At 42.6% G+C, this 13,292-nt stretch overlaps 3 protein-coding genes across 3 annotated transcripts in view; 2 read left to right on the plus strand and 1 right to left on the minus strand.

Moving 5' to 3' along the window:
• Positions 1-13,292, plus strand: part of LOC306921270 (extracellular calcium-sensing receptor-like) — a gene marked incomplete at both ends in the record, with an annotated part of 291,036 nt that overhangs the window by 69,797 nt on the left and 207,947 nt on the right. The gene's annotated exons all lie outside the window — the stretch shown is intronic.
• The window catches only part of trim2a (tripartite motif containing 2a), a 29,889-nt gene that overhangs the window by 14,046 nt on the left and 2,551 nt on the right, over positions 1-13,292 (plus strand). Inside the window, exons 6-11 of the mRNA XM_079499183.1 lie at positions 4,145-4,300; positions 4,827-5,024; positions 7,092-7,464; positions 8,327-8,430; positions 9,641-9,808; positions 11,760-11,928. Of these exons, the coding sequence (XP_079355309.1) occupies positions 4,145-4,300; positions 4,827-5,024; positions 7,092-7,464; positions 8,327-8,430; positions 9,641-9,808; positions 11,760-11,928 (1,168 nt within the window). The remainder of the gene's footprint in view (positions 1-4,144; positions 4,301-4,826; positions 5,025-7,091; positions 7,465-8,326; positions 8,431-9,640; positions 9,809-11,759; positions 11,929-13,292) is intronic.
• Positions 270-2,438, minus strand: LOC306921872 (E3 ubiquitin-protein ligase TRIM39-like). The gene is made up of 2 exons (XM_079499174.1): positions 2,347-2,438; positions 270-2,070 (listed from the first exon to the last, which is right to left on the minus strand). The coding sequence occupies exon 2, from the start codon at positions 2,059-2,061 to the stop codon at positions 421-423; it is 1,641 nt and encodes a 546-aa protein (XP_079355300.1). The 5' UTR covers positions 2,062-2,070; positions 2,347-2,438; the 3' UTR covers positions 270-420.

Genomic DNA, 13,292 nt, shown 5'->3' on the forward strand with positions numbered 1-13,292 from the left:
GACTAATGGCATGGCACCCAATAGAATACAACTGTTAGGAACAGATTTTTACTTGAGTAAAAGTTCAAACGTTTTGGCATCAAATACTTACAGTACCAAAGTAAAAGCACTAAAATGTATCCAAATTTGACAAATAACTAAAGTTTTCAAATAATTGTAGTTGAAAAAGTACATTTGAGATGTAGCCTAGTGTAGTGAAGTATAAAGAATGAGAAATGGAAATACTGTACTGTACTGTACTGTACTTCGTTACTTTCCACCACTGACAATAGAATACATCTGTTAGGACCAAGAGTAAATGGCTTGATTTTAAATGACAGTCAAAGAAAAATAAACTAAATGTAAATAATCCCTTCCATATACTGATTGTTGTCTTTGATGAAAACTACATTTTCTTTTAAAATTGAGGATTAAATTGGTCTAATCAGTGTGAATGACAGGAGAGATGATCAGAGGAGCAGAGTTTTTACCATCATCATTATGATGAGGACTGAAGAATGGATAGAGTTTCTCAGTGAAGGTGCAGCCAGTGAATGAGTAGAGATGAACTCTTGTCTCCACATCATAAAATGAGACCACACCCTCCTCATGATCCACAAACAATCCCACTTTCTGGACCTTCTGTTTTACAGGGAGGAGGACATAAGGGTCAGCAACAGCAAAGTACTCATTTCCATTCATCAATCTTACAGTCCAGTAACCATTGTTGGGTGTCGCTGAAATGTGTCCCTTCCTGTTGGTGGACTCTCTGGTCACTCCTAAAACCCAGTTAGTCTTCCCTTTAACCAGAACCTCGTAGTAAAACCTTTCTGAGGAGAAGCTTTGTTTTCCTATGAGACAGAGACATTCAGAGAATCTTTCTTTGTTATCTGGGAGATTCTTATTTGCATTTCCACAACTCACTTGTTTTCCATCCTCAGACAGGAAGAGAAAGGGATGTGCTGTATCAGGGTCCAGAGTTATATCCACTGCATATTGTTGGATCCTCCTCAGCTCAGCATCACGCAGCTTCTCCATCTCTTGACTGAGTGTCTTCTCCAGCTGATCCACAGCTGTCCTCACTGTCCCCACATATGAAGGTTGATGGACATTGATGTTTGTCCAGTCCTTGGTGGGTGGAGGGATGTTGATGGATGTGAAGTTCTGGAGGAGGTGGAGGTGGTCTTCAGTGTGTGAGAGCAGCTTCAGCTCAGAGCTTCTTTTCTTTAACTCAGTTATTTCCTGTTGGAGATCTTTAACGAAGCCTTCAGCCTGTTTCTCAATTGTTTTCTGTTTTTCTTCAATCACATATATGACCTCAGCCTGGCTTCTCTCAATACAGCTGATCAGAGCAGTGAAGACCTGCACACTGTCTGCTATCTCTCTGTCTGCATCTTTCCTGCCTGCCTGTCCAGAGTGTTTGACCTCCTGAATCTTCAGCTGTCTCACCTGGATCATCTGCTCTACTTCAGCCTCAATCTTTCCTAGCTCAGCCTTCTTCCCTTCATATGCCTCTTTCAGAGATCCAATTTGATGTAACTTGTGGTCTGACTCTGTGCAGAACTGACACACACACATATGGTCAGTCTTACAGAACAACTCCAGAGGTCTGTCATGTTTCTTACATAGAATGTCTTCCAGGTTCTTTACAGGGTCAATTAGTTTGTGTCGTTTAAATGATGTTACCCTCTGATGGGGCTCCAGGTGAGTGTCACAGTAGGACGCCAGACACACCAGGCAGGACTTCACAGCTTTGAGCTTGGTCTCGGTACAGAAGTCACAGGAGACTTCATCTGTCTCAGCAGGTTCTTGGTTTGAGTTGGAATTGTTTTTCACCTGCTTTGACTTCCTGAACTGATCAGCCATCTCAGAGAGGACTTTATTAACAGAGAACTTTGGTCTCTTGTCGAAGGTCTCGTTGCATAGTGGACACTGACACACTTTACTAGTGTCCCAGTAATGTGTGATGCAGGTGTTGCAGTAATTGTGTCCACATGGAGTGCTGATTGGATCAGTGAACACTTCCAGACAGATGGAACACAGGAACTGCTCTTCAGACAGGAGGCTGCTGGCACACGCCATTTCTATACACTGAAAATAAACACAGGCAAATGTAATGTAAATGTAATTCTTGAATGCTACTACTCACAGCTTAATAGTTCTGAATTTGATCTGGATCATCATATTATTAGAATAGAGCTCAAGACTGTTGGCACATACTGTATGGGAAGCCGTTTCACCAACTGAACGATTATGCTAAACTACAGGATTTCCAGGAAAACGAAACTAAGGGAAGATCGTGTCTGGACACAGTTTAATATGCTTTTGTTCTCGGTTACAGAATAATACATCCACACATGTACTCACCTGTCTTTACGTTCTCGATATTTAAGCAAAAGTTCTGTTGAACTGAAGTTTTATTTTTATTTTTAAGAGAGAGCGTGTCTGCTGTGTGTGTGTGTGTACCAAACTACTTGAACTACTTTCACTTTACTGTATATGCGTCACTGACTGAGAGGGTGCTCTGTTGCTGCTGTTAACCCTTCACAGCCTCCACTCTTCTCTGTACTTCATCTGTTTCTTCCTCTGTTATGGTTTAGTGCAGAGGAACACAAAGACTTTAATAATAATATAAGATGAATATGATTTTCTTTTGTTAAAAACCGTTTAATGGTATTTACACACACACACACACACACACACATGCATGCACGCATGCACAGTTGCACACGCTTCATAATCTGTGACACAGTACCTTGACTTTAAGGAGTGTGTTTATAATGAGTCATCATGTGTCAGGAATCAAGACCGTTTGATAATTGATTAAATAATACATTAGACCAGGGACCAAGGAGATATGAGAGAGACAGAGAGAGAGAGAGAGAGAGAGAGAGAGAGAGAGAGACAGACAGGCATACTTTTAGTAGTTGAGAGATTGTGTGTGTGTGTGTGTGTGTGTGTGTGCGTGTGCGCATATGTACAGTACAGACGCAGTTAGACAGATACGAGCAAATGTAAGAGAGAGAGAGAGAGAGCGAGAGAGAGAGAGGAAGCCAGTGAGTGTATCTCTCCACCCAGTCTTGAGAACCCCCACTCCAAACCACCCCTCTGGGACCTCTCCTCCATCATCACATGGTTGGTTAATGTTTAACCCTTCAGGGGCGTGTTGTTGTTTACAGCCCATCACATTATCAGCTCTCTGTGTCTTCCTGTCAGAAGCACAGGAAGCTCCATGACTGTACAGAATACATTGTAGATGGATGGGGTTTAGTGTATCTGTTCTGTGATTGGCTCGTTCCATCCCCCACACACACAGGGGTGGAGTTAAGTGTTGTTCATGCTGAACATGCTGCCAGTGAGTTAGTGTATCTGCAGCGCTCCGAGCGGGGTGTGACATCTCTGATTACAGATACTGTACAATATGTTACTCACAACAAGCCGTTGCTGGTTGGAATGAGGATAGAAGGTTTAAAGTCACAACAGGACAGGAGGATATTAAGATGGACTCTGTTGTTTCAGAAGAGGTGTGTAGTGGAGGTCAGGAACAGGTGAGTGTCCATTGCATAACGGTGATGGAGCGGTTTACCGTGCGTGCGTGCGTGCGTGCGTGCGTGCGTGCGTGTTGCTCTATTAATTATTTTAGGAGTAGATGTGTTACCTCTTGGTCTTTTATTCTGTGGACAAAGTTTTACACAGACAACTTTATGTATGAAACATTTTGCTTCTTTTCTTATTATTACAAATACAAATCATGTATCAGACAACACCCCAAAGGGAAACCATTGGAGCTGTGCAGAAAGAAACAAGGACTCCAATGATCAGATAAACTAGAAAAAAGCCAAATGGCTGAATAGCCAAGCATTCATATGTATGTTGCATAATGTTGTATTTTAGTGTGTTGTGATGTTTTATATGGATGCTATCTTGGCCAGGTCTCTTGTAAAAGAGATTTTGGATTTCCATAAGACTTCCTGGTAAAATAAAGGTAAAAAAAATAAAAAAATATTGAATCACTCTGGCTAAGAGTGTCTGCTAATTGTCTAAATGGTAATTGTGTGTGTGTGTGTGTGTGTGTGTGTGTGTGTGTGTGTGTGTGTGTGTGTGTGTGTGTGTGTGTGTGTGTGTGTGTGCGTGTGCGTGCGTGCGTGTGTGCGTGCGTGTCCAGGTCCTACAGGCCCAGTTGGACAGTCTTCTCCAGGGTCAAGACGGCATCAACAGCACCTGTAACTTCACAGAACAGGCTCTAAGTCGTGGCAGCGAGGCTGAGGTGCTGCTGGTCAAGAAGCAGATGAGTGAGAGACTCAGCGAGCTGGCCATCCAGGTCAGCCCTAAAACTATACTTCATTTATTTTATTAGCCATTATTCTAATCATTGCTTTTTCTGTCAATCAATAATCGAGAAGTGCATGGTTGCTTTCTTTTTGGAGCAAAATTAAAAATTTGCCACGGCCATACAAAATGAGTGGACAAAATGACCAGTAACACATAAAGAGACCTGAATGACCATAACGAGAGTGTACAAACGAAACCAAATGAACAGGTCCATTTGGTTCCATTTGTAGTCACTCGCACACATTTGCACACTCTCACAGTTATGGGTATCTTTACAAATCAAATATTTTATAATCTCTAGTATTTGTACTGGTAGTGGGTTCATAATGTCTCATAGTGTCATAGTAAATCAGTGTCATACATATTCTGAAGAAAATCTGGAGACTTAGCATTCTGTAATTGGGTATTATGATCTAATATTTGCCACGGACAAGGCCTAGTCTTTGCCACGGACACATTTGTCTGTGTACGGACACATTGATGACCCCTGGTCGCACCCCATACCGTCCTTCCAGGACCTGCCCCTGCGGCCCGGCGAGAACCAGCATCTAGACTTCCTGTCGGAGACGGACGGCCTGAAGAAGTCCGTCCACAACCTGGGCTCCATCGTCACCACCAACGCCGTAGCGCTGGAGAGTGTGGCCACGGGCGACGGCCTGCGCCACTGCGTGGTGGGCCTGCCCACCTCCGTCACCGTCACCACCAAGGACAAGGTTGGTCACTGCATGTACTCCTATGGGCTATGGGGCGGAACCTGTCAGCAGGGAGTGTTGGTCGGGAGGAGTAGGACGAAGGGCCTACATCCTCCCTCCCTCACTGGCACTTGATTTGGTATGGTATGGGATAACAGCAGTGATATCACAGAAATGTGTGTGGGGAGGAATTACGACTAAATTGGGCTAAATTGGACTTAATTGGCTACTACCACAAAGGACAAGGTACCTGGCAGTGACTCCTATAGTGGCTATTTACTGTTTTTAGTATATCTTTGCTGTTTGGCAGAAACCAAGTATGGAAAAAACAAAACACAATACTGCCTAATAATCAATGTTGGTATTGTGACATTGTCAGATACGTGCATGTGCCATTATATTTGCACTTTATCCAAATCCAGCTCAAGTGGTTTTTGTCCAGTGAATGTGGAGATAGTTGTTTTGTCCATCATTGATTAGAATGACGAAGTCAGACGGACTGAGTTGTTAGTACAGTTTGTTTATCTTCCACTGTGCAGCTGCTCTGTGTGCCACCGCCACGCAGGGGGGTGTAGGGGTGGAGTTAGGAGGTTTGACCGACAGTTTGAGGCTCCAATGGAGTTAGGAGGTTTAGTCTGAAGAGCTTTTTAATACTTTTCATTGGTTAAATATTTGTAAAATATTGAACACCCTTTACAGACGTACATAGCACAGATACAAAATAAAATAAATAATAATAAATAATAAAATAAATTCTAAATTTGAAATATGGAAATACTGCATGAGGTTGCGACACCGACAATATTATATCGTCGCTGTCAGGCGCAAACCTTGTTCATCATTTTTTTATTCCTACCTTATCTTACTTACTTAATCTTATTTTTTAATTTTTAATTAACACTATTCCTACTTTATCTTAGTTTATTGTCTCCACCAGGCCGAAGGCATGGGGGCCGAAGGCATGGGGAGAGAGTATGTTTTGCACTCCGTCCGTGTGTGTGTCCGTCCGTCCGTGTGTGTGTGTGTGTGTCCGTCCTTCCGTCCGTCTGTGTACAGCTAATCTCCGGCACCGTTAACCCGGTCGATGCCAAACTTTGCACACACACTCCCTGGATGCCAACGATGAACCTCTGCCCCGCATTTTCCAGAACGGCCTGTTATAGCGCCACCATGAGGCAGCTTTTCACATTTTTACCTAAAACTGCACCGATCTGCGTGAAACGTTGCATGCACACTCCCTAGAGGCCAAGGACAAACCTCTGACCTGCATTTTCCGCATCTGCCTTTTATAGCGCCACCAGGAGGCCGACTTTTCTAAAACACATTTTTTGATATTACTCCTCCAGATTCTGTCCAAAAATCTCACAAATCGTTACACAGTATCTCTATGGTCATGTGCTCAAGTCGGATCTGTCCGATATTTCATATTCCATCCTAATTGGCTATAATTGGCTTTCACAGTTTGCAAGATTGCCCCGTTTTGAACAAAAGCCTCAAATCATGAACGCACCATGCAATTTACGTGAAATCTTTCACACATTTTCTTACTAGGCTGAGGAATATATCCCACCCTTTTCACATTGGCCTGTTATAGCGCCACCAACAGGTTGCTTTTTGAAAAACACATTTTTGGAACAAAATGCCTCAAGTCATCCAATTGCCATCAAAGGCAAACATGTTTATATTACTCCTAAACATTTTGCCAAACATCTCACACAGTCCTATCCTCTTGGTGGAGACCTATGCCCAGAAGGGCACTTTTTCTAGTTTGTATTTATTCCTATTGTCGTTGTAGCAGCATCTTGTGAACCACACACAATTGAATTTCGCTTCTTGTACCTATGGAGTGGAAAATAAAACCTTCTTAATTTTATTTTTTATTTTTACTGTATTTTTATCAGAGCAACCCATTTTGCTCAACAATTTGGTTTACAGTGTAAGGACATCCATATGTATTGCCTGAATGTGTGCAGAACACGTGCACGTATACATCCACCATCACCCACCTACCTGTATCCTCCCTTCACTACACCCCTTCTTGACTATTGATGATTGATTTTTCATTCTTGATGGACTTCATGGTTGAAGGACGGAGAGCTGTGCAAGATGGGGAACGCCGTCATCGCGGCGGAGCTGCTGGCGCCCGACGGCAGCTTGGCGGGCGGAGGGGAGATCGTGGACAACAAGAACGGGACATACGAGTATCTGTTCACGGCGCCCAAAGAGGGCAGCTTCAGCCTGTCGCTGCGTCTGTACGAGCAGCACATCAGAGGCAGCCCATTCAGGATCAAAGCCACCAAGTCCATCGACGTGTCGCCCACGTCGGACGGCGTGAAGAAGAGGCTCAAGTCGCCGGGCAGCAGCCACATCAAGCAGAAGGCCATCAAGAGGCCGGCCAGCATGTACAGCACCGGCAAGAGGAAAGAGAACACCATCGAGGACGACCTCATCTTCAGAATCGGTAATGATGATGTAATCACTGATGTCTTTTGTTTGCTCAGAAGAGATATGGTAACCTGAATGCTCACCCCAAATTGTCCCCATTTTATTTTTGAGACCGCTCGCCCCCAGTTTCTTGTATTCACAGTATTCTTGTATTTGTTCTACTGAAGTTAAGGTCAGGAATGTGTTTAGGGTTAGGCATAGTTTTACTGAGGTTACGTTTAGAAATAAGTTTAGGTTTATAGGCATAGTTTTACTGAGGTTACATTAAGCCAATAAGGTTAGTTTTATGGAATAGTTTCACTGAGGTAACCTTTAGGAATAAGGTTAGTTTTTGGCATAGTTTTACTGAGGTTACGTTAAGGAATACCTGGTGGCAACCGTGCCAAGGTCGCCAGATTTGACACAAACACAAGCGTGTTTTGGGGCGAACATTCTTGTTGAGAGATTTTACCCTTTTAGCTTCATGCAATACCTCTAGTTGACAGGTATGTGTCCAGTAGGTGTCCAGAGTCTAGTCTCAATGGAGAGAAATCAATATCACAGATATTTAAACGTTACGATTAATAAACGATTATCAAAAACAAAAACAAAAGATTTACAATTACACTCGGACTGCTTTTTTCACTCTGCACCAAATCTCTTTGTCACAATCTGCTTTTCCTGGCGAATGTTACCCCCAAATCTACAAGCTTACAATGCGTTGCGATGCTTACATGTTGTGAGTAATAGAGTAGGGAGACTACCTTCAACCACAGCACATACTATATAAAATACAAATATTTTATTTACAAAAAAGGCAACACTGCAGCTGTACCGGTAATACTAAGGATTTTTCCAATGTGCAGTAGAAAAACATTGCCATATTTGATGTATTCTAGGTACCAAAGGGAGGAACAAGGGTGAGTTCACCAACCTGCAGGGAGTGGCAGCATCCTCTCAGGACAAGGTTCTGATTGCTGACAGCAACAACCAGTGTGTTCAGGTACTAACACACGCACGCACGCACGCACGCACGCACGCACGCACGCACGCACGCACGCACGCACGCACGCACTAACACACGCACGCACGCACGCACGCACGCACAGTCGCACACACACACACACACACACACACACACACACACACACACACACACACAAATGTTTTTCAGATGGGTGTCCATGGCCAAATATATATATCAATTTATGGGTCCTTGGCAGGAAACAGTTTAATAAGCACTGATCTATAATTTCCCTTTAGTACAGCACATGGAGTGGAGTACTGCAATCAGCCCTGCAGTACAGCAGCAACGCACCAACGCAGTGACTCATCACTATTTTCCTCTTAGACTGCTGCCTCTGTACTCTGGCATCGTCATGGAAACATACCCCCCTGTGCACCATTGTTAGCTGAAAAATAATTTAAAAAATGATTTATGAGCTGTCCATTGTCCAAGCAAGATGACACGTTTAAAAATAGACGAGGGTGTTTGTTTCCCTCAGTTCCACCTTATTATTATTATCTTAACATAAAAAATAAATAGAAAAACAATTTTTGGTGTGTTATAGATTGATTGAATACTTTATTAGTCAGAAATATAAACAGCACGAGGTAGAGTAAGACATTAAGGCTAAAAAGATAACACAACACATCCAATTCATCAACATATCATAAAGAATGAACACAATAACACATGTCATAACAAATACAAATACTATTACAAAGGACTCGGAGTTGGGAAATTAAGTTCAAATGTGTTGCAAATTCAAATTCCTTGTATGTGTGAACATACAATGCTTGGTTAATAAAGTGATGCTTATTATGAATATAATAATAATTTGTAATAGTAGTAGATTATGTGCTTGCTAACCACATAAACGCTAGCACTCCTATTCTGGGACTGACAAACATTCGGCAAAAATATCTCATTTGGCAAAGATATCAGTGTAGAGAGCAAAGAAGGAGCGAGCCTTATATATACTCCTGGGGGACTCCGCTCAACTTACAGTGGAAACCTCATACTGTATGTCCAAAACTGTTACTTTTCAAGCTTGTAGATCTGCTAATTCTGATGCTTTTGTGTGACGCTGTAGTATGATCAAGTACTATGGGTATTCATTTACGAAAAAATCACAAAAAGTTGAATATGGAGATAAGAGGTTGTTAGTGTTGCATTCTCCGTGTCATCCCAGTGGTGTTGATTTCCTCAGATCTTCACCAACGACGGTCAGTTTAAGAGTCGTTTTGGTGTGCGCGGCAGGACCCCCGGTCAGATGCAGAGGCCCACGGGCGTGGCCGTCCACCCCAACGGTGACATCATCATCGCCGACTATGACAACAAGTGGGTCAGCATCTTCTCCAGCGAAGGCAAGTTTAAGGTGAGAGTCTTTGTTGTACCATGCTATGCGATGCGAAAATATCCCCCCCAAAGTTAATAAGAAACATTAAAACTGTTTCTTTTTACCCCTTCCTCCCCAATTTAGTCATTATACCAAAATAATTCTCACACTGCTTGCCTCTGATGTGTCTTACTGGCCTACCTGTCAGTGAGGAGTCCCCACCAGGAGGACCTAGAGCCTTTGTCCTACTACTCCACTCGCTCAACATTCCCCACAGACAGGTGCCACTCCTACAGGTTGTCAGTGTACGTATAACCTGTAGAAGTATTAGTCTATGTACCGTGACAAATCACTGTCCCCGATGCACCGTGGTGGATTTGAATTTCTGGTGAGCAGGTACTTTACCACTGCGCTACCCCATCCAAGCGCCCTCTATTTAAAAACGTTTCACAGAATTTCAGAAATTCTAAGAATTCTAAATGATTAGAAAAAAATCCCTGTTTCCCCTTCTAGTCTCACTTAGCCAGACAACACAATCTCTAAATGCTATAGAGACTGGAACTACAGTACACGTCCTGAAAGCCGAGAACGGAAGCTGTCATCTGGTTGTCATTATCGTTCACGAAAATATATTTAAAACATCCTTACATTTTACATTAGAATTTCCATTTCTGATAAGCAGCAAGCTATATGTTATTTGATTATTTAGATAATGGAAACGGGGAGGAGGCGTCCTTTATCCTCTAATAATTTTCAGAGATTCCGTGCTCCAGACTGTATTGACAGAAAGAAGCATTTGAAAAGTGAGAGGCAACAATCTGGTTCGTGAGACTAGTTTTCTTGCCACCAGTTCCAGGTGTCTTAAGCAGTGCCCAGTCAGCTTCATCCTTCTCTCTCTGCCCTTCTCTGTGACCCGCGGGAGGCCTGCTTTAGTAGAGTCCATGTTTCTGATGTGGTCCTCCCATGTGACCTTTGTTGTGTAGGACAGTGATGAGTGACAGAGCATTAAAAAGATGACATAATTATAACCAAGGTCATGAGTTGAATTCAAACCCATGGCATTATGCATGGTCTGTGGTTGTCATCAAGGCACGCCAGTGTTGTCTATTTTTACATTCCTTTTAATACTTTAGTACTGTACAATGTTTATGAATGATTACACACTGTCCCATACTGTCTCACTAGAGCCTTCTCTCATGAGTCTTGTGCACCAGTGTTTCTCAACGTGTGGTCCAGGGACCACCAGAGGTCCTTGAGGCGGTTTCAGGGGCTCCCCAGCAAATTTACTTAATACTGTATATACAGTACGTACATTGCATATTTGAAAATAGCCAACCTGCAAGCTCACAATGCATTGCCACGTCACGTGTTGTGTTGTGTTGTGAACTTGTAAATCTACAATTTAAAAAAATACAAATTAATTAATGTGTGGGTCCTTGGCATGGAAAAAGTTTGAGAACCACTGTCCTACACTGTCTCCCCCTCAGCTGTCCCACTGTCTGCCTCTCCTATGTTGTCTCTGTAGGCTATCTCTCTCTCTCTCTCTCTCTCTCTCTCTCTCTCTCTCTCTCTCTCTCTCTCTCTCTCTCTCTCTCTCTCTCTCTCTCTCTCTCTCTCTCTGTCTGTCTCAAATCTCCAACATTCTATCTGTCCTGCTGTCTGTCTCAATTAAGACAATATACCAAGAGTAGTTTTACCAATAAACCAATAAACAGACAGTCAAGAAGAGTCAATGCATTTCACAGTCATCTATATTAGATAATGCCTTCTTTACACTGTGGCTGGCTATGTGTTGCTGCCTAAGTCCCACTTCATAAACTCCGTTCAACAGCATGTCTTGAGGCACCAACCTTCTTGGCTATACTGTACATACATAAATACATGCATTCTTGTCTGACGTAAGATTAGCTCTTATGTTACCACTTGAAGTAAATAACACAATACCACACCCCCAGTTCAGCATTAATGCGCGCTCTCTCTCTCTCTCCAGGCTAAACTAGGCTCAGGGAAGCTGATGGGTCCTAAGGGCGTGTCGGTGGACAGGAATGGACACATCATCGTGGTGGACAACAAGTCCTGCTGCGTCTTCATCTTCCAGCCCAACGGAAAGCTGGTCACCAAGTTCGGAACCCGAGGCAACGGCGACCGGCAGTTTGCAGGTAACATTTTAAAGAACCAGACAGAACAACACTCAGTGATGGACAATAAACAAGCACATTCTTTTTTCTTTTTTTATATTGTTACTGTTGGGCAGAAACCTCTTACTGTATCTCCATATTCTAACTTTTTATGTATTTATTTTTTGGAAATTAATGCCATACTTTTTTATTTGAACCGTGAAAAGTAACAGTTTTGGAACCGCCAGAGACGATAAAACACAGAAATATCATTCTCATGTTTATAAAATGCCTATAATCACTACAAAAACGAATAGGTAATCATAATCATAATGTTTCATAATTGTTTACAAAAGAACAGAGCTAACTATTAAATGCAGGTGCTAGGATTGCTAAGGATTGTCTCCTATAATACCGGTAGATATGAATTGTCTCCATATTTCTTGAAAGATAGCGGATTTCACTTTAATGGTAAAAGACAATTTGACAATTCTCTGTACCATTGTCTGGTTTATCTGGGTTTTTCCAGAAGAGTGCAATTATGTTTAGCCTGGAAGAAGAGACAAGAGAGTTTATATATTTTTATTACTATTAACTTTGAGATTCTCAAGTGCTGTAGGCCTACTTGAGTACATTTCTGGGGGCATCTATACTTTACTTGAGTATTTGTTTTTGTGTTTTGGAAGCTTATGACTTCCACTCTGCTACAGTTCAAAGACGGACCACATGGCTCGGGAACGGTTAGTTCCCAAGGCTACTTTATTAGTTAGCGCATCTCAAAGAGCAATATTGTACTTTTGACTCCACTTATTTTCTAGGAAGGTACCCTCGGGTAGTCAAAATGGATGATCTACAACAGTTAGTTCTCAAGTTTCCATGCCAAGGACCCCAAAATGATATGTAAAGTATTTGGCTGCGAACCCCCATCTAAAAATGTTTTTTTGTTTTGTTTTTGGCTTTTGTGCCTTTATTGATAGAACGGGAGAGACATGCAGCAAAACCATGAACGGGACTCAAACACGTGACACGCTGTCAGGCAAGAGCCTATATGTGGCATGCGCCTGGACCACTAGACCAGCAGGCACCCCCTGAAATTGTTTTCTGCCAGGGACATCCAGAAGTTCCTATGATACAAAGATTTGGCGTCCCCTTTCTAGTAACTCTGAGGACCCCCTAGAGGCCTAGAGGTCCCAAACCGTGTGTTGAAAAGCATTTTCTAATCTCTTATTGTTCTAGTTCTCCTGTGGGGCCTTTCATTCAGTTGGCACGCATACCAAAAACATTCACAATGCAGTCTACAGTTTATTTTCTCCACCAGGCCGAAGGCATGGGGAGAGAGTATGTTTTGCACTCCGTCTGTGTGTCCGTCTGTCCGTCCGTCCGTCCGTCTGTCTGTGAACAGCTAA

This window comes from Electrona antarctica (genome assembly GCF_951216825.1).
Source record: "Electrona antarctica genome assembly, chromosome: 4".
Classification (NCBI taxonomy): Eukaryota; Metazoa; Chordata; class Actinopteri; order Myctophiformes; family Myctophidae; genus Electrona; species Electrona antarctica.